This window comes from Paroedura picta, chromosome 3 (assembly GCF_049243985.1).
Source record: "Paroedura picta isolate Pp20150507F chromosome 3, Ppicta_v3.0, whole genome shotgun sequence".
NCBI lineage: Eukaryota > Metazoa > Chordata > Lepidosauria > Squamata > Gekkonidae > Paroedura > Paroedura picta.
The window spans coordinates 128,513,690-128,535,562 of record NC_135371.1 but is presented as its reverse complement, the minus strand read 5'-3'; the positions used below and the strand labels follow the sequence as shown (position 1 = coordinate 128,535,562).

The 21,873-nt window shown below is 45.4% G+C and overlaps 1 protein-coding gene across 1 annotated transcript in view; it reads right to left on the bottom strand.

Moving 5' to 3' along the window:
* ST6GALNAC2 (ST6 N-acetylgalactosaminide alpha-2,6-sialyltransferase 2) overlaps positions 1 to 21,873 on the bottom strand; it is a 46,089-nt gene that overhangs the window by 9,608 nt on the left and 14,608 nt on the right. Inside the window, exons 2-6 of the mRNA XM_077327684.1 lie at positions 12,568 to 12,660; positions 10,429 to 10,483; positions 6,671 to 6,845; positions 2,703 to 2,868; positions 760 to 898 (exon numbers count right to left, since the gene is read on the bottom strand). Coding sequence (XP_077183799.1) covers positions 760 to 898; positions 2,703 to 2,868; positions 6,671 to 6,845; positions 10,429 to 10,483; positions 12,568 to 12,660 — 628 coding nt within the window. The remainder of the gene's footprint in view (positions 1 to 759; positions 899 to 2,702; positions 2,869 to 6,670; positions 6,846 to 10,428; positions 10,484 to 12,567; positions 12,661 to 21,873) is intronic.

Here is a 21,873-nt window from a genome sequence, read left to right as displayed (position 1 = left end):
TTGCGCAGGGGTCTGGGGAGGGTTTGGGGGGTTGGGTGGCGGCGGGTGCGTGGCGGAGTGTGTGGCTGGGTGGGTTTTGTTGTCTAGGGAAGCGGCGGGGGGTTGGGAAGGGGTCTGGGGAGGGTTGGGTGGTTGGCTGGCGAGCTTCTATCATTGGCGGCGGGTTGACGCGGTGAGAGGCGCTTCGCGCCTCTCGCCGCGTCAGCCCGCCAGGCAGGGAACCCCCGGCAGCCGCACTTCGCGCGACTGCCGGGGACTCCCTGGGTCGGTGGCCTGACCGGGAAGAACTGCGAGCCGCGCTGCGCGCGGCTCGCAGTTCCTGGAGCTGGGACTCGGAGGGACCAATCGGCAGGCGCTTCGCGCCTGCCGATTGCTCCCTCCGATTGTCTGTCGTGAGGAAGGGTCCAATCCGGACCCTTCCTCATCACAGACACATCCCGCCTTGGCAGGCCTTACCGAATTATTTAGTCCGTGGCGCCCGTGGCGCCACGGGCGGTTTAAAGATTCTTTGAATGATGGAAGTTGAGTTTCCTACATGCCCAAGCTCCACTGCAACACCCTCATTTCCACTACTCTTTTTTCTTTCAGGGCCTCAAAAGAGATTGTATCAGAGTTATTATATACATAAATCTGCCTGCGTTTTTCATTGGCTCAAAAATGTTGTGGGGCAAAAAGCCAGAATAGCCCGAAGCAGTACCTTGCCATCAGGCTACAAATGTGAGGCAGGGAGGAGAAGTCCCATGATGGTTGTACATATACCTTGCCCTGTGGTATTTGGGTGAAGCCATATTCTGCATAAGCAAGAAGAGAATTCTTCATAGTGTTTACAGTAAAACCATAAAAGGAGGTCTTTGTCCCAACATCTTCCTCAAAGCCTTTGATCACTGCTCCGTTGAGCCTGTGAGGAGAAAAGAGGGACACGCTTTCTGAGGAATATATTGCTATTCACCAATGGATTAACTACACAGCACTCTTCATTATAAGACCAAGGCTTAAAGGGTCTTGTTGGTAAAACCTAGAATCAGGATCAGAAAGACTCTGCAATCTATACTGCCACCGACAGGGGTTCCACTTGGGCAAATGCTGCAATCCCACAAATGGAAATCCATCATCCCATATCTAACAGTACTCTATCAAACCTAATTAGAATGAAGAATCATGGGAATTTAACATATTAGTGTAATCCCCTGCAGGATGCAATATCTTCTAATGCTAAAACAACCCTAAAGTGAATGGCCTTTACCTTCCAGATTAAAAAGTATCCATAGAAGACCGTTTACCCATTGGAGGTTTCATGCCAGGCTGCAGGCTGGAGTTTTAGTCGTGGCAGGTTGCCCCACCTCTTCCTGCACCTACATGGGGAAGCATTTGGCCCAGTGCACTTCATCCACCCCCGAATTGTGCTCCTGCACAGGAGCTGGGGCAGTAAATTTCCCAGTACATAAACGGTCGAAGAGAGCAACCAGACCAACACAGCAATAGTACAGTAATTTATATAGGAAAAAATGCAAGGATGGAAAAAGCAAGGCTACAGAGGAATATCAGAGACAAGCAAACGGCCATGTACAGTCAGGGTCAGTCTGCCAAAAGCCGCCTCAAGCCCCCATGCTGCAAGGAGCCCCAACCATGAAGAGCCCTGCGCACCCCCCAATCATGGGGGGAAAGAAGAGGAAGAGCAGGTGTGACTGGGGCTTCAGTCCACAGGTATGTGGCAGTTGTGGCTCCCACCAACCTACTTTGGGCAATGGCTACCCCTTGCTTGGCCCAGCAGGGGGTGGAAGTGGAGCAGCAGTGATTTTGGGGGCCCATCCTGAATATTTGCCTAGGGTCTTAAAATTACAAAGAAGAAGAGCTGGGGTTTTTTTGTACCCTGCTTTTTAGTATCTGAAGGAGTCTCAAAGCAGCTTAGAGTCACCTTTTCTTCTCTACCACAATAGTCACCCTATGAGGTAGGTGAGGCTGAGAGAGCTCTGAGAGAACTGTGACTGGCCCAAGGTCACCCAAATGGCTGCAGGTGGAAGAGCAGAGAATCAAACCCAGTTCTCCAGATTAGAGGCCACCACTCTTAACCACGACACCAAGCTGGCCCTGTGTAATCCGACAGTCGGTATAATCTGACGGAAAATCCTGTCCATAGCTAAACTCACTGTTTTTCTGACAATGGAAGTAAAGGCGGCCCCTGAGTATATCTACTGGATCCGTTTTTTAACTCTTTAGTGTGCCCAAACTCCTTGAAGGAAAGTCAGGAAAAAAACACGGTAGGCAGTCTGATAAGATGTGGCACACTGAACTTGCAAACAAGACCAGCTGTTTTCTCAGAGAATTGTTGAAGGATCAGCATGGTGACCATCTACTGAGGCCCACAGCTCAGCAGAGAAGCCACCACTGACCTCTGGCACATCTCCAAATCATGGGACTACACTGAAGTAGCAGGCAAAATATAATGTAAAAGAATCAGGTTTCTGCTGCCTCCTCCAGGTCCCCTTCTCAGACGGAAACATCAGGCTGCTCTTACTGATGGAGGTGGGGTGAAGGAGATGCAGAACAGTGGAAGAAGGGAGCTGGAATGGGAATCATGGACCTTTACCTGAGGGCAAACCAGTATCTCCCAAGTGTTCCTGCAACGGGGCATGCCAACCCCCAATTCACACTCGGGCTCATCCCCAGTGACCTTGTGTTCCTTCCCGCCAGCCTCTTTGTACCTGAAGACAAAGTCATGAGCATCTATGTCCTTGCCTTGGCGGGATCCATTCAGAATTCCCCCATTGCCCACCACAGCACAGCGGATGCAGCTGTTAGGGGGCCTGGTCTTGGTAAAGAGCCTGCTGTTGGCAGAGTCATTGAGGAGCCGCACTGTGGAAGCGATCACTGCAGACCAAAGCAAATTAATGCAACGCATTAGAACAGGGAAACCAAGAACAAGAGGCCATAACAATTAGTATGGTGAAAACCACCAATTTGGGATTAAGGGGAGTGAAAGCACTTAGAAGCTGGAGGGAAGCCATACAAGGCAAAGTTCTGTCCTCCGCAGCCTACCAAGGTGTGGCATTGGTGATGTTCCTGGCAGCGGGCCGGGCTGGCACGCAGCTGGAGTGGTGGGCTGGGCAGGGCGCCACAGGACTGCTCTACTCCACAGCCAGGGAGCATCTGATCATGAGGCTGCAAGCTGCGACCTGCTTCTGGGGGCGGGCACTCTAGAGGCTGGATTGGCCCGTGCAAATGGAAGCAGTGTCCAGACACGCGGATGTGTCCCGGACAATGCTCATCCCATAGTGGCTCTGCTGAAATATTAGAGCCACTAATGGTTAAAGATAGCTATGTAACCGATAACAGCTCAACTGCAATTTAACTCATTCTGAGAGCACTACTTTATCTCTGCTGGGCTCTGGTAGGTGACATAGTTTCATTGGTCTCGACCAAAAACTTGGTGGAAGAGCTCTCTTCTGCAGGCCCTGTGCAACTGTTTTAGCTCTGGTATTCTGTACCATTCTGCATGTTTAGGGGGGTGGAGAGAGTAGTTCCATTAAACATCTGAAGAATTAGTTCTGAAAAATCAATAGTCAAAGAACTGTTTGGGGGCAATTTCTGAAATGTAAAAGATTGACTCTGAAATATGATTCAGAAGCTGCTGCAACTGGGAAAGCAGCAGAAAATCTCAGAAGCTCAGAGGGTCCATTCTTGGAGACCACCAAGGAAGGCTCTGCAGAGGGAAGTAAAGGGAAACCACCTTTACTTCTCGCTTTAAAGCCCTTTGGGAGCAACTTGATGGCACTTATGTACATAGAAACTCCTGCAATAACAGAGCTGAAAGAGTCTTTTAAAAATTCCTTTGAGTCTTCCCTTGGCTCCAGGGAGAATGTCCCACCTTTTCCTATACGGCCAGCTGCAGAGCTGTGTGCCCATGATAGTCCCAAGGAAGGTGGTCATAACCCTGTGAAAGGTCCTTTGCCAGGACCCAGCTTCTCCAGGCACCATCTTACATGCTGCCACGCAGCAAGGACTGTCTCCAGCTAGCGTTTCCCATGCACTTTCATTTCTTCCTTTGCTTCCAGAGCATCCTCCTCCCTCTCTTACAAATTCAGGACAGTAGCTGGACAGGCAGTTGGTGTCATTTGGCAAACAGAGAGGAGAGGGCGTGGAGAAGGAAGTCAGACACTTCCCAGCTGCCAGTGTCCAGCAGCAACAATGGAGCAGGTTGTGACAAAGCTCTTTGGTTAAGATTAATTACTGCATAGACACTGGGATCTTTTATTCGGGCAAATGTCACAAGACGCTGATACTGACATTTTCATCTCCCCCCTCCCCCACTTCAGACTTGCATATTTGAAGCAGCACATTGGGAAGGCCATTACAAAAATCATGGAACACTAAGCATTTTGACCAAACTAAAACAAAATTAACAATCCTTTAAGGTTTTTGCTGCAAAACGATGAAGGCATTTCCCCTTTCTCTCCCCTCCCTTCCACTCACACACTTTCCTTTCGGACTGCCACATCCACAGCACCTGTGAACTAGAACCAACAGCAGACTGAGGGAAAGGGCAGTGAAAAGGGAGCCATACAAATGACCCCACTTGTTCACTTCCCTTCTCACACCTCCATGGATGCAGTTGCAACATTAAAAAGCCACACCAGTCACAGGATACAAAAACAAGGTCAAAGGTAATGGTGCAAAATCAGATAAAAATATTTTATTACTCATGTGGCCAACTCCATGGGGATATAAAAAACAAGGCCAGAGGTACAAAATCAGATTAAAATATTTTTATTACTTACCTTAGGTTTCCAACAGGCTTCATCAGGGGAACCTTTAACATATAATATTACATACAAAATTGCTAGCACTTATTCTGTCACGTAACCTTAAAACTTGGGTTTTAGCTATTATATTGTTATGTAATTTTAGCCATACTTCTGCAATCTCATTATTATTGTATTATTTTTAATATTTAATATTTTAATAATTTCCCCAATGAAACCTTTTGGTAAAACACATAGGAAATGTTTGGAGATTTAAACTGAGTAATAAAATATTTTTATCTGATCTTGCACCATGGGCCTTGTTTTTTATATCTCTGTGGCCACCTTGGGTGGCTGTGTAGCAACAGGCTCATAGGAAACATCATGAGAGATCAAAGCACACTACACACTTGATCTTAGCCAAAAGGCCGAGAGATCAAAGCAAGGGCATGGACTCTGGCCACTACTACAGGTGAGCTGTCTGTATCCTAGAGACAATCCTCATCTTACTTCAGACCAACACAGCCATCCATCTGAATCTACCTCCTAAACCATCTTGGAGTAATGGATAAGAGAAATGGTTTCTAATCTGGAGAACCTGGTTTGACTCCCCACTCCTCCACATGCAGCCAGATGGGTGACCTCAGAGTTCTATTAGTGCTGTTCCCATAGGTCATTTCTGTCAGAGCTCTCTCAACCCCACCTATCTCACAAGGTGTCTGTTGTGAGGTAAGGAAAGGAAAAGTGTTTGTAAGCCGCTATGAAACTCTTCAAGCCATAGAAAGCAGGGGATTAAAAAACAACTCTTCCTCACCTTCTAATGTGTTAACTATTTGTTTTGCTGCTGATTAAGATGCAGGTTTGAATCACCACACGTGAAATCATTCTGACTCTCATCCTAACCTACCTCATAGCGGTGTTGGAATGATAAAATGGAGGAGAGGACAATGGTGTAAGCTGCTCTGAGTCCCCATTAGGATGAAAGGTGAGGTATAAATGAAATAAGCAAAAAAATTAAAACGTTTTCTCTACTCTCCCAGGAACTCACTGGTTTAGTCTCCCCAGTCATGGCTCCTTTGATGCAATTTCCAAAACAAGCCTTTTACTCAAGAAAAAATACTAGCTCTCTGGGAACAAAGATTGTTGCCCTTTACAGTATCTCTATTAAAAAAAATAGGATTTCCATATGTACAGGCAATATAGCTTGAAATAGTTCACCTGCCTGTTCTCAATTTCTGTCCCCTACCCTTTCCTCTGGACCTTCAATAAAACTGTTTCATCTAAAGCTTTGCTTAGACTGGTGAATCTGCATCCAAGGTGTCCAGCTTCTTCTCCACTGAGGGAGACTGAGGAAGTTCAGTCATAAATCTAAGGGTAGGGGGCTTAAGGAGGCAGTGGCTATGTTCAGTGGGAAAGAAAGACAAGATTTCTGAACCAAGGACAGCTTTGACTGCCTACCTCTGCAAAGGTGTTATCTTTTGTGGACCTGTTGTACTACTGAACCTTTAAAATAATTGTCTTACACAGCAGAGAAAATATCAGTAAAACAAAGTCAGAGTCAAAGGGAGATATTGATTAATCAGCAGAAGGAAGAATAACCCCACAGGTACTTAAACAAGTCCACCAAACGTGTATTTTTGTTTAATAAGAGTGCTTTTTATAAAAGGTTACACAAAACACTGTTGCATTATCAACATTGTTCTTCCCAGAGTCACTGAAGCATTACTAGCAGGTGGGGGACTCAAACTCTTGTTTCTGAATGGTCTCTTGTCAAGACTGGCTTCCCATTGTGTATATGCTGAAGACACTTGCTTCTGGGCCCATGAGAGTCTGGCTTGGGACTACAACAGTCATATGTTCCTACAACCTCATCCTCTGAATGACAGCATCTTACAGCCACAGCTGTCAACAATCCTCTCCCAACCTCTTACCTTCATACGACAACCCATGCCAGCCATAGGGGACGCTGCGTTCCTTCAGTCTGCCCCAAGTGTCTGGGGTGAAGTGCTGCTCCCACAGCAGTACTGGAATGTCAAAATCGAACTGCTTCCCAAATGTGAGGTCCATCTTCACTTTGGACTTTAATGACCAGTGGCACAAACTAGACTGAGAGAGGCTCAGAGTGAGTAACAACCAATGCAGTAGGTGCCAGGAGCAGTTCACAATTCTGTGCATGTAGGACACCAAAACAATTGGCCAACTACAAGGAAGCCACCAGGACAATTTCCAGATTGGGTACAGGGAGCCCTGATTACATCTGCAGCACTCCAGGCCCTTCCATTCTAGGACCAGAATAATGGATGCAAACTAAATAAACCAAAGCTGACAGAACCAGAAGGTTAAGCTCTTGTCACATGGCAGGGTTCAAAACTAGTACAGGGACAACATAGAACTGGACTGGAAGGAGAGGAACCAGTGTTGGGAAAAATAAGATAACATCGGGGGTAAGAGCGACAATGTCGATGCACAGGAGCTGGAAGGCTCCAGACCACAAAGTTTGTGTTAGAATAAAAATCAGTCAAGAAGGACCCCCAAACACTGTTTTTGCTGCAACACACTAAGAGAAGAAAAATTGGGTTTCATACCCTGCTTTTCACCATCCAAAGGAGTCTCAAAGCCGCTAACAATTGTCATCCCTTCTCCTCTCCACGACAGACATCCTGTGAAGTAGGGGAGCCTGAGAGAGCTCTGACAGGACTGCTCAGTCAGAACAGCTCCAAGAGAACTGTGACTGGCACAAGGTCACCCAGGTGGCTGCATGTGGAGGAGGAGTGGGGAATCAAACCTGGCTTGCCAGATTAGACGCCGCTGCTCTTAGCCACTATACCCAGCTGGCTCTCTAGCACAACTGCCACTCTGGATCATGGACCTTGTGCATTCCAGATGCATGGAATCAGAGTCCCTGACACCAAACCATCTCTCTGCTATGGAAATGTCCATACATGGAATGACTGGATTCTCTAGCCTGAACTCTCCATTTGGCACCCACTGTTAATTAAAGGGCATAAATCCGGTTCTGGGATTTTATTGGTTAATTCTTCCTTTAGATTGATACTCCACAACATGTGGTAGCTGTGCTTTTGCTTTGCTGTTCTTCTTTCTTTTGCATGAGCTCTTTCCATACAATAGTGTGATGGTACAACTTGGCTGCCACAAAAAGGGAAGGCTTGTACCAGTGTTCAGATTATAGAAGGGAATGGCACTGGGAAATGGTAATACCAGGGTTGATCTGAAATCAGGATTACAGATTGGAGAGGAAGGAAGAAACAGATGTTGGGAGCCAGGCCTTTCATTTCTCTACTGCTCAAGTTCCTGACCATCCTACAAACCATTGGTGCTAGGGATTACGAAATGAGACATTCTGAATGGACATCTGTGGACAGAATCCTTCTGGATACTGAGTGGTATCACAGTAACAAGCACAACACTCTCCTTACTTGATGCATTTGCATTGGATGTGGAAGTACTCTGCCTGTGATTAAAAGCCTGCTGCCCGGACTCTGGTGATGTCAACATGTGGACCACACAGATAACATCAGCCACTCGACCAATGATTTTACTGCCCAAATTAGAATGATCATGACTTGCAAGCATTTGGAATCCAAATGCCTGATAGAATCTGCTTTGGTGGAGTGGTGCGGTAAGTTGCGCTTTGAATATTAAGTTCAGTTCAGCTTGCAACCATGAATATCTTTTACAGAAAAAAAATATTCATTAACTTGTATTTTTAGGCTGCTTTTCAGCCAAGCAGTTTACAATAAAAACATAAACTTATTTTTTTTAAAAAGAAATAAAAAATACTCAAACACAACCAGCAATTCACCTTAGCAAGTCTAGTGGAATTAAATGTCTTCATGAATATTCTTTGGTCTCTACCCAATTATACAACAACCAAAAAGCTGTCTGAGCTTCTGGGATTGCAGCATGATGTTTCCTGAATTGATTTGTCCTCTTTCAGTGGCCTGGTTAACGCTTAGAAGTTTGTTGCACTGGTTCTACTCCTACCTAGTTGGATCATGAAGAATTGGGGGTGGGGACTGGGGGTCCATCTTCAGTTACAGGAAACTAGTGGGTAAAATTTTGAGGGAAACTACCCTTCCCAGATTGCAATTTGAGGCTTCGTCAACTGTGGGGACAGCAGCACACCAGTTTCCTGAGCACGTATTGGACCCAACACTTGACATCACTACCCAACAACTCACAATTTCCCCCTCTCATGCCCATGCCATTTTAAATGCCCCTGCCATGCTTTCTCTGCACTTTATTTCCTTCAGAATTAAATTCTTTTCCATGTTCTTCTTCTTCAGGATTACCGCAATATTAGGAAACCATGTTCCCAATGACAAGCATGGGCCCTACATGTCTACTGCCTGTGTGCACACAAGAGTGGCATCCTTGTTTGAGTGAAAGTGTGTAGGCAGGACCATCTCTGTTTCAAGACCAGGGACCATGTGCTGGCTCATACGGCCCCTATTTTCCTGCAGTGGCCCAGCACATAAGTATGCTATGTGTATATGGAGTTTGTGTATATGGAGTTAGTACACTCTGCTTTCCTTTTTTTTGCAAAGATCAATGAATGAATCCTTACTAAAGCTGTGAAGAGATGTATTTTTTTCTATGGAGGTTTGAACTGAGCATTTTAAGGGGGGGGTCGCCCTCTGGGCAGAGACTGAGCAGGGAGAATGAAGGTGGTAAATGGCCTTGCAGGCTCATCTCACCTACCTCTTAAGAAATGCTAATAGGTCCAGCTAAAGACAATGGGATGGTCAAGCCCCCACCCTCCAAACAGGAAACAGAGATTTGGAGGACTTTAAACTAGACAGCCTCCAGGAATAATCTCTGGAAAGGAACTCCTGGAGTGCCTCTTTGACCCAAATATGAAACAAATATGATAAAAACTCCTTGCAGCAAGCAGGAGCTCTTTTTGGTGTGAAGTCCATCAGAAGACACAGCAATCTTAACTGAGATCTGAGGCAGGCAGGCATTGACCATGATCTTGCCTGGGGAGGTGAAGAAAACTTTGAGGGAATGGAAACTCTGTAGAGATCTGTAATTGCCTAAGCTAGGGAGCTTATCCTATTTTCTAAGATCTGGTAGGGCGTGTATAGAGAGAATTTGTGTTGTACCTATTTCTTTTGGATCAAGAGCTCAATCTGGACTCAGCTAAAGGTATGCTTATGAACATCTTTTAAAGGAATACTTTATAACTTTGGGTGCTGGCAGTGGTTCTCTATACTACATAGGCTTCCACGGTCTTGGATAAGCTATTGTAAAAGAGAACTCCAGGAGGGGGAAGGCTGACAGCTGGCAAGTGGCTAATCCTCCAGGGGTGTGTCAGGCAGTACATTGTCCCTGTGGTGGTCAGGCGCTGGGCAGCAGGCAACAAGAGGCAAGGTCCCAGAACTTGGAAGGGAAGCTGGGAGTCCTGACCCTCTGAATGGATAATTCTGTACAGAAGTTAGGTGGTAGCAGCAAAGTTAGCCAAAAGAGAGAGAGAAATCTCTCCAGGTGAGGAGAAAAACCTTGGAGCAGGTAGAGTGAAATAAAGCCTGCAGGCTTCAGCAGGTCCATATCACCACAAAAAACATTTGTACATAATACATTCTACCTAGACTAATCATTTGCTAGACTGCTGTGGAAAGAAGCCAAGGCAACAAGAAGGTTTCAGGACAAAATATGTGCTTCATACCTTCTTGGTAGGATTCATATTTTCTTGTTTATGTGATCCCTTGGTTGGGGTCCCTCTAGGATTAAAACAGCCAGAAAGAGGAAATCAGCATTTTTTAAAAATCTCCCTGACAAAGATTTATGCATTGTATGCTAAGATGCTTACACCGATTCAACAGCCTTCCATCTAGAACTCTCTATCTACCCCTTACATGGACATGGAGGTAATATTAAATGGAGCTAGTAATGTTAGACCAATTATCATCCATCCTGTTAAAGTGTGAGGAAACAATGAAAGATGGAGGCATGGAAAAGAACAAAGGAGGAGTCAAGGAGAAGCTGAATTGGAGCATGCTGGGAAAGTGGTACTGAGGTTGTGTTCCATTAATGGGAGCCAAGTGAGAACACCAGAAAGGTTGGAGAGGACTTTCAGCCATACAGCCAAGGAGACAAAAGTGTGCTAGTTCTACAGGCTGGAGAATTCGGCTAGCTGTAACTTCTGCTATCACTGCTACCATTGTGATCTGGCAACCAGAATGGGGCAATGAAGACCAAGAAGTTATGAGGCAGTGTATGTTTGTGTGTGGGTTTTTTTTTGGGGGGGGGAGATATCCAACATATTGATTTTACGTAACCATTCAGGTTTTTCAAGGCAGCTTCTAACGTCCTAGTGTAGTGGCCCTCAACCTTTGTGAACCTGCGGTCACATTCAGAATTCTGATACCTCATTACAAAATGGCTGCTGAACCCTGTTTCTAATGCTTTTTAGCCAAAAAGACCATCTGCTACTTTGAGAGGTTTTTCTCTTGTAGAAAAAGGTTGCTGAAACAAACTTAATTATGTCAATATTTAACTTGTGTAATGAGCCTTGTATAAGGAATTTAGATGAAACATCTGAGATACAAATGATATGTTTTCTTTTAAATGTTAAATGTTAAAAGAAAACATATCATTTGTATCTCAGATGTTTCATCTAAATTCCTTATACAAGGGATAATTCTTTCTGTTTGTTGTAAACAGAGCAATATAACATTACATAAAATAATGACTATTTGATTTGCATCATATGTTTACACAAACTATTAGTAACTGCTGTTTTTAAGTACTGTCCTGCCATTTTCACCATTGGAAGGGTATTACAGCATGCCAATATCAAAATTCTTCTATCATTTAAAAAAAATGTTTAGAAAAGAGTAAAATAGTGTGGAAAAGATTTGCATCTCAGTAGTAACTTCCAGTCAAAACTAATAAGTTACTTGTTTACGAGCCTAATCAGCTTTTCCTCCTCTACTCTATAAAATTGATCTAGAACAGTTCAGAGGAATCAGCTTGTCTTCAGCACCTAAATACCAACTCTTCCAATGCTATTCTTTAGACAGTATTTTTGTAAGGGTTGAAATCCTCTCCAGTTCAAAAAGGCTCATATAAAAGTTAAAATTCAATGGCTGCTGCATCTCACCTTCAGTCACCTGGTGAAGATCCTTAAATAAATAAACATTTATTTTTGTAGCCTGGCCTTCCAATACAGCTCAAGGTGGGTGACAACATCATTAAGAACAATAATTTAGGTTAAATCATAATATCTAGTTTCTTCCAACTAATTACATAGCAGATGGGGGGGAGGGGGGCTTCCAGGGCTTGTCGAGCAGATCTTCCCCATCTCCAGTGGGGAGGCCAGCACTTCTAGATGGTCATTTCTGGCCCTGGCCAGAGGCCTTGTGGAACAGCTCTGTCTTGCCCTGATCTCTTTAGCCAGAGTGTTCCAGCAGGCTGGGTCGTGGCCAATTTCACTTCCTTTGGGCCAGGGATCCTAAGCAGATGTTGTTCTGACAATCTTGATTCTCTTTGGGGGATGTATGGCAGTCCTGTAGACACAGCTTATTCTGCTGCCAAAGTACCATTTTAATAAATCTACACAGCTGATCAAATCTCCACTGGCAATGAAAACCCATGATGAGGAAAAAGCCCCACTTGGTAGCATCCATTTTCTAAATAATTTCGCAGGCACCAGGAAAGATGTCAATGAGCGCTATGGCACCTACGGACACCACACTGGGGACCCCTGCCCTAGTGCTAGCACTTATTTGAAAAGTTTAGTAAACATAAATGACACTGAATCAAAATAATAAACCAATAGCCAAAACTGTCCAGCTATACTCACCTCTTTACACTATTTTCTCTGGTCAAACCATGGTTCCTGGCACTTCGGAGTATTTCTGCTGGTGCTAGGTCAGCTGTCTGCTGCTGAAGCAGCCTGGAAAACAGGAAAAAAGCAGAGACCCTGAAGGGATGCACCATGTCCCTGATAAGATGCAGGCTTCCCCTGCTCAGCTCAGAAATCTGGAAGCACAGCAGCAACCCCTGCATGTGGTAGGCATGTGGTACATAATGAGACTGGGAAAATAACACAGACATTGGAGGCCTACTAACCTTTGGGTTGCATAACTGGGGTTTTTTTCTGCTTTGAAAATTTGACTTTGCTTGGCCAACAGGTGAATTGAGCTTGCTAGACCAGACCCAAGCACAGAAAATAGTAATCCACTTGCAAGATAATCAAGATACTGTCACTAAATCTGATAAACAATACTGTTCATATATTTTTTTCCCAATTTATTTCCCGCCACTCCCTAAGCGGCTCGTGGCAGGTCACAATGTCTTATAAACCCCATTATTAAAATTCCCATTAAAAGACTTAAAATCCATCACAACGTGGCAGCAGCAAAAAAGATCCCCTTCCTACCTATATCACCTTGCGCCCACCTTCCCCCCCCAAATAGACTTTACATGAATTTAGATATGAACTGTTCAACTTCAGCAACATTTCTTAATGTCCAATTAGCTACTATGCCAAAAAATTAATCAGATCCCAGACATCAACAGTGGGCTCCTCTGGACAACCCCTTTTGGAGAATTGTTACTGACGGTTTCTATCGAAAAGAAATTTCATGGTTGCACTGAGATGTATAAAACTTTTAATAAAACTTTACAACTTTTGCACTGAGATGTATAAAACTTCTAATATTATGATGTATTTTATGTTTTAAAGTTTTGCTTAACATTCATGTTTTATTGTTGTACTAGTTTCAAAGCCCATTTTTAAAAAATGGTCTTTGAAAGTGGAGAAGGGGCAAGGGGAAGGGGAAGGGGCGGAGGAGGGATTCCCCCCGCAGCTTACCTGATCCAGGCATCCTGGGCTTCTGGAGGTGGGTCCAGAAAGGGTGCCCTTGGTTCACGCAGGCCCAAAAGGTCTCAATGGGCCAGCTCCTCAGCTTCCTCCAGGCTTCTGGCGGCCCAGGGATAGCCCCGCCGGGTCTCTGGGCCCGCCAGAACTCCCCGGCCAGCCGGTGAGCTTCTTCTGGGCTTCTGGCGAGCCCAGGGACAGCCTTGCCATGTCATACATTGGGCGAGGCTGTCCCTGGGCCCAGCAGAAGCCCCCGCCCCCGGCCGGCTCATAGGTGAGTTCGGGGCTTCGGGCTGGGGCTGGGGACAGGCCCTTTTGGCCAGGGTGAGGTCTCCGCATGCGGCCAGCTCCCGCTGGTGGCTGGGGCCTCGTGGCCCACCTTCTCTCTTGGCATCCAGTGTGGGAATGACGGCTGTGGGAGAAGGTGGGCCACATTGGGGGGTGGGCCAGTTGGCCCTGGAGTGACACTCGGAGCGGCCAATCGGAAGCCGCTTTGCGGCTCCCGATTGGCCACTCCAAATTTTTATCATGGACTCGCCCCGCCCCGCCCCGCCCCTTTCTCCTCCCACCTACCCCTTACTGTTTTATTTTTACTGCTCCACAGGAACGGTTTACTGATAAAGAAAAATGAATGGACAGACTACTGTTGTATACTGCCCTGAACTGCTAGGGATGGCAGCATTTAAAAAATAACAATTTATTTAAATAAATTTATTTGATTTTTATACTACCCTATGCAGGAAGCCAGCTCAGTATAACATCTTCTTTTCTCCTTGAGCTGGCGATTGGTGGAGCAGGTTGTCCTCTCAGCCAATATGCTGCTGCAGGTGCTGCTGGATTTTGTGCCCTGTTTATGCTATGTTTCCACTCTTGGTGGCAGTAGTTTTGGCCATGGGGATAGTCAATTGCTGGTTAAAACTGGCCTGGCAAAAGAGCTCCCTTTTACAAGCCTTGTGGAACTATGCTAGGTCTGACCAGGCACGAATGTGCTTCGGGACTCAAATAAATAAAACATTTCACAAATCCAGCTATAATAATTTATTGCTCAGCCATAGCATAGAGTATGAAATAAATATTTTCAGATTCAGAACAATACCCCTAGGAATATGATCTTAATGAACACAAATATTAAAATGTCTCCTCTGGTTTCCTCTCTGTTTTCATCTTGGGTGAAGTAGTGAAGAAGACAAGCTGTTGGGGATGTTAAGATCCAGAGAGAAGTACAGGTCTACTTCTGCTACATTTTCCCAGTACTTCTAAGTATCCCTCATATTCAAGCATGCATCAAATAGGCAAGGGCATATCCCATGTACTAGTAAAATCCAAACCAAGTCAGAAAAGACATCCAAGGATCAAGTCCAACAAGATGCAGCAATTACATCAGCACAGTGTGTAATTAACCTGAAACCTCTGCCATTGCATGGACTGAAGTAGTGTAATTAATCCCACCGCAATCAGAGGACCAATTCAAAACACACACCAGTTCCCAACTGCATCTTATACAGACACTGCAGCAAATAAAGACAATAAATTTGCATGAAAGTAGTGCCAGTTGGGCAGTATCCAGTAGATAATTTGGCCAGCCAAACCCTGTGTTGCCTCCAGGCAAAAGATCAAGGGTCTTACATGCAGGTGTCCTTCAATGGGCCAGAATGAGCATACTCTGCATTCAGCAGAATGCCAAATCCCAATGAAAAGTAATGGCATTTTCATGCCCAGATGTTTGGCATTTCTGTATAGAATTATTAGGAGTGAAGCTATCCTCCTGTTGTTCAAAGCCTCTCTTTTGCATTGGTAGACCCTGGTTACTTACAATAAGTAGTGCGCTAGGCCACCTAAGCACTTTGTATGGCCACCTCATGTCAATTTGCATGATAACAGGAGGCTATGAAATTGATTTGCCTCTTATTTAGGACTAGATTTCAAGCCCATTTTAGATTGTCATAAAATGGGCGCTAGACAGCTCCCCCCCCGAGAACGGCGAACGACGTTCTCTCGCCCTGCGGAACGCCCTCGCTGCCGCGAGGGCGCTCCAGAGGCCGATAGAAGGCCGGCTCCCACCACCCCCACCCTCCCCAAACAGCGAACGGCCCCCGAAGTTCTCCCCAGCCTTCTCCCGGCCGCCGGAGCGGCCTCGCGGCGTCTATGACGCCGCGAGGCCGCTCCGGTGGCCGGGAGAAGGCAGCGCGGGCGACCGCTCACCTGTCGCTGTGCGGGTGAAGCAGGGAATGGGGAGCCGCGCGAAGCGCGGCTCCCCATTGCCTGCTTCAGGGGGGATGGACACTTGGAGGGGCCAATCAGTAGCCGCTTCACGGCTCCTGATTGGCCCCTCCGAGTTTTTATCCCGGACCGGTCCCGCCCTAACTCCTCCCCACTACCCCTTAGTCTTTTATTCAGTCCATGGCGCCCGTGGCGCCACGGGCTGTGTACAGATGTGGTAAGTTTCTAAATTCGGAGTTGACTGCCAGAGTTGACCTGGTTCATTTCAGTATTTTATTTGCTGGCAGGGGCTCCTGGGAATTGTAGTCCATGGACATCTGGAGGGCTGCAGTTTGACTACCCTTGCTCTACCCCATGGCCAGGCTAGAAACCTGGCTGAGATGACTCTAGGACCGAAGCTTCTTCCAGGAATGCCATTAATTGATTTGCCACAGCTCTTTCTGCCATCTTCCCCAGAAACACTAGGCGTGAGACAGGTCAGAAGTTGTCGGATTCTCGCTGGTCTAAAGATGTTTTTTTCAGTAGTGGACATACCACTGCCTCTTTCAGTCCCTCTGGGAATTCTCCCATTGTGAGAGATAGGTTGATTATCTCCCAGAGGGGCCCCCTTATTCTTATATCAGATGTTTTTAGGAGCCACAATACACATGTGTCTTCAGTGCTGTTAGCACCCTGCCCGCTTCAGTCAGCATGAGTCATCTGAAGTCCCAGCCAAGGGGCCTCTAGTTCACTTTCTGTAAAGTTGGAGGGAGGTCACAGCAGAGTGTCGAGATTTTGTCTGCAAAATGACTCACAAATGCCTCACAGCTGATATACAATTAGCTACTGTTTTGTTGCCTTTCTACCAGGGCAGTGATATCGAACAATCCTAAACAACTGAGCCAGATGTGAGTCTGCAGATGAGATGGTTACAGAGTAAAAATTGTGTTTTACTGACTTCACCGCCATTTCATAGGCCTTCCTCTGCATTCTATAAGATGTTCTCGAGGCTTCGTCGTGAGTCTTCCTCCAAATTCGCTCTAGCATCTCAGTTCCCGTTTCTTATTGCGAAGCTCCTTGGTGTACCAGGGGGCCAACTTAAGACAGGGCTGGAGAGGGCGTTGGGGAGCTATCTCGTCAATAGCAGTCAGCATTCTGTCATGCCAGTTGCTGACCAGGCCATTGAGAGAGATGCCGGGAGGCATTGGTTCCCGCAGAGCATTCTGGAATCTGATTAGACCCATAAGTCTCTGCAGGCGAGCTAAAATTCAGTGACTGATGTTTATTTAAGGAAAGATGTTAGTTCTAAGCCTAGTAGTTTGCCTGTATGGGCTACCTCCTGCATCTTACACTATTTATACGACCTGTAAATGTGTCCAGAAACCTGTTTATTGATAGAGACAGAGAAAACCTCCGGCCCTCTTTCATCTAACTGGAAACTGAAATGTAAGTTTTTCAGAAATGAAGTTTCCACTGTTTGGGAGCAAGAGCACAAAGATGTTAATATCTATGTACACAGCCCAGTGAAAGATAAATATGCTTCAACAGGAGGCTGGAGTTGGTTCCCGGTTCCTTATTCATGTCTTATTTGTGAACTGATTCACAAATATTGAAGACAAATATTGAAAGACACAAAGTTAGTTTTAGGACTGTCCCCTTCAAGAGAACATGTGCTGCTTCCTGGTCCAAAGCCTGTCTCCTGGGCCAGCTGCTCCAAAGTGGGGTGCTCCCAGGACAATCACACAGGCAGACAGGGGCCAGGCTGCATCCCAAAACAATCTTTGGACCACCCAAATGATGCATCCCCATACTCCCCCCCACACACATGTTCAGGGAACTCTGCCCTCCAAGAAGACATGTCCTGTTTCCAGGTCAGAAGCTCACTTCTTGGGCCAGCTGCTCCAAAGTGGGGTGCTCCCAGGACAATCACACAGGCAGACAGGGGCCAGGCTACACAATAAAACAATCTTTAGACTCCTCAAAATGATATCCCAAACTCTGGGGTCTGTCTCCTGCAAGTACAGTAGTACCTGGCCAAACACTGATTCTGGCACCACAAGTTTCTAATTGGAGTGCCCAAATAGTGTTTTCTGGTCCAAAGCTCAGTTCTAGAATAAGCGACTGGCACAACTGCATACTCTGCATCCTAAAATAAGGTTTGAACCACAACACATCACACACATACCCATGCCCCTCTCAAGGGGACACATGCTGTTTTTGTGCCAGCTGCTCCAAATTGTGGTGTCCCTAGGACAATCGCACAGACAGACACTGGGGCTAGGGCTGTACTCCAAAACTGGAATGAAAGAACCCCTGGCAGGGGGAGATTATCCCCCCCCCCAGGAGAACACAGAAATTAACCACAACATGACTCTGAAGTGATGTAGGTACATTGGGGATATCAGGGAGTGACTCTCTGGCTTGAGGACAACATTTCATATTAGAAAGTAATTCTACCATAAAGTTTTGCCCAAAAAATAGTGTTGCTCCCTCACATCCCAATGCCACTTTTGGGTCATGAAGGCATATTGTGTTTATTTTTTATGTTCCTCTTCACTCCTGGCAAGTTCATCCTCCATCCCCTACCAGCAGGTCCAATAAGACCTGGTAACCCTACCCCAAAACAATCTTAGGATCATCCGAAGTGACAGAGTCTGGACACTGTCCCCTGCAAGAAGAGAGTGGTGCCTGGTCCACTGGTTTTGGAACCAGAAGCTTCTGTTTGGAATGCTATCAAGAAACATGTATGGCAAAGATTTTAATAAGGAACTGGAATGCTTGTATGCCATGTAAACCCCAAAATAAGCTTTGGACTACCATAAATCATATACCCACAAATTGAGGACATATAATGTTTCCTGGTCCAAAACCCATTTCTGGTGCCAGCTGCTCTAAAGGGAAGTGCCTCAAGTACAATCACACATGTGGACACTGATGCTAGTCTGTACTCCAAAACAATGTTTGGACCACCCCAAGGAGCACATTGCCACACTCCAGATGCCTAGAAGATTTGAATAAGAAACTTGAACTACATTCCCTCTCTATGCTGAAATTAGGGTTGGACCACCAAACATTATAAGCCTCCACATTCAGGGGACTGACCCCTTCAATAGGACATATGCTGTTTCCTGGCCACAGCTCGCTTCCTGTGCCAACTGTTCCAAAGTGGGGTGACAATTACATGGCAGACACCAAGTCCAAGCTGCACTCCAAAACAATCTTTGACAGAAAAAGAAAAGAAGAAACAGAACATGGCACACCCCTAGTGGGAACAAATATTATTGATGATTTCTCAAAGTATAAAGGTAAAGGTATCCCCTGTGCAAGCACTGAGTCATGTCTGACCCTTGGGGTGACGCCCTCTAGAGTTTTCTTGGCAGACTCAATACGGGGTGGTTTGCCAGTGCCTTCCCCAGTCATTACCGTTTACCCCCCAGCAAGCTGGGTACTCATTTTACCGACCTCGGAAGGATGGAAGGCTGAGTCAACCTTGAGCCGGCTGCTGGGATCAAACTTCCAGCCTCATGGTCAGAATTTCAGATAGCATGTCGGCTGCCTTATCACCCTGCGCCACAAGAGGCTCTTTCTCAGAGTATACAGGTACATAATTAGTCAAGGAGAAAAGCCAAGTGCCGGAGAAGCTCAAAGCATATGTTGCAATGGTAAGCCCTGGCCATTTGCACAATGGAGGAGAATATGGGGGATGTGACATGAAAGACTACTTGGCTAAAGAAGGAATAGAATATCAATTCACTATTCCATATACTCCAGAACAGAATGTCCTAGCAGAATGAAAGAATCGCTCACAATTGAGATGTGTAGACGAATGCTCCTGGAAGCACAGCTATGTGAAAAACACTGGAAAGAAATGGTTTACACTGCTACCTGTCTACAGAGCAAATTACCCACTAAAGGAAAGGATAAATATAAATAAAGAAACATACAACATAACTAATTCAATTAAAGGGATCCAAGGCTAGCTGGAGAAAGACCACAGTCTTTTTGTAATCAAGAACTTTAGCTGGATATAATGAATTTTGTGAATCACTTTGACTCAGTCAAAAAGCAGGCTACAAATCCAGTAAACAAAGAACCACACTCTGCTATGCTCACATCTCAAGGCTTGAGGGCAGGGCCAAGGAGTGCTGTCCTATTCCAGTTAAGCACTTGTTTTGGTGAACAAACAAGATTGGCTTGTTCCTTGCTTTGGAAATCACAGTTGGGCCATCACAAAGATTGCCGTGTCACTCTTTCTGCCCACGCAGGCTGATCCCAAATATGGGGTCAGTGCCAGGCCCTTGATCTGCAACAATAAGAATGGACTCTAAAACATTCCTCTTAAGGAGTCAATTCCCAACATGCCCAGAAAGTGCAAATACAAGCTGCAGGATGCTTTTAAGCCATTTCTAAAAGTCCTGTTTGTTTTAGCACCAGGATAGAAGTTCAGCACTTGGGAATGCACATTATATGTGACTGAAGATTTCCACACACCTATTGCAACATCTATGTATGGATATTTCCACCTTGAGGGTGTTTGCTATGCTGAGTGCTGAGACAAGAACGTGTCCAGAGGAGGGCAACAAAAATGGTGTGGGATTTGGAGACCAAGACATATGAAGAAAAGCTGGGGGAGCTTGGTCTGTTTAGCCTAGAGGGTGCCATATGGAGGATGGAGCAGAATTGTTCTCTCTTGCCCCACAGGGACAGACCAGAATGAATGGGATGAAATTAATTTTTAAAAAATTCCATCTAAACATCCGGAAGAAGTTCCTGACAGTTAGAGCGGTTTCTCAGTGGAACAGGCTTCCTCGGGAGGTGGTGAGGTCTCCATCTTTGGAAATTTTTAAACAGAGGCTAGATAGCCATCTGACAGAGAGGCTGATTCTGTGAAGGCAAAGGGGTGGCAGGTTACAGTAGATGAGCAATTGGGATGTGAGTGTCCTGCACAGTGCAGGGGGTTGGACTAGATGACCCATGAGGTCCCTTCCAACTCTATGATTCTAAGAAGGGAAGCACCTGTATGCACAATGTCAACAATGGAAGCAGGAGAAAATACACAATTCTGAATAAAGTGCAGGCTGTGGCACAGTGGACAACTATAAGGAAGGGTCCCATGAAATAGGCAGAAACATCAGCCATCAAAGTGGTGCATATGTCAATGAAATACGTCACTCATTGGTTGCTAGAGTGGTTGCCGCCTTTAGTGGCTTTGCAGTGCTTTTAATAGCTGCACAATAAGAAAAAAGTGATAGTGTCTTCATGATTCTAAAGGTCACAACTGTTGTGCTTCCTGGGTTGGAGTGCTTTTAATTATTCTGAATTTATAATGTTCTCTCTTTAAAATCTTTTATTTAAAATAAAACATCTCTTAGCTCTGGCCTATATTATTTACCTGTGGTGACACAAAAATTTCTTGCTGCTTGCAAATGTATCCTAAAGTTCCACGTAGAGAAAGTTCTACACTTTACTAGACCTCCACTAAAAGAATCTGAATAGCAGGAATTACTTTTGAGTGTAACATTGATGTGAAACTAGTTGGCCTACTCTAGCTCACAGGATTAAAAGTAATCCTGAAGAGGCTATGCAACAGACTATGTCAGCCAGGGTTGTCTCCAATATCATGGAAAAGAGGTTTTCACATCACATTTGGGGTTAATAATTTCAGATATTGCAAAATAAATGCAATATGTCCATCTGTTACAACTCGGCAGGGACCATCCTTAGCCAAATTATGTTCAAAGAATGTCAATTACAATTAAATCCAATGTACAAATTAGCTTCAGCTCTTTGATATTCTATGTTGCCAGTGAGGTTATTGGCGCCTGTCAAGATGCTTGCCCCTTAGCTAAAGGGCACATCATTCTTCACCTAGAATGACTCATGGAAAAACATATTTGGATTTCACCTGATGAAATCATTTAAACAAATCTGACATGCACAAAGTATGACTTCCCTATCATCTCATTAGAACTCTTTTGAAGCAGAATCTGCAGAAGACAAAAGCATTAATTATATTTCAACTCAAGTGGTTGCCATGAAAAAATGTTTGTTGCCAACAGTATGTGAATGTGGTCATAGGTCTTGACT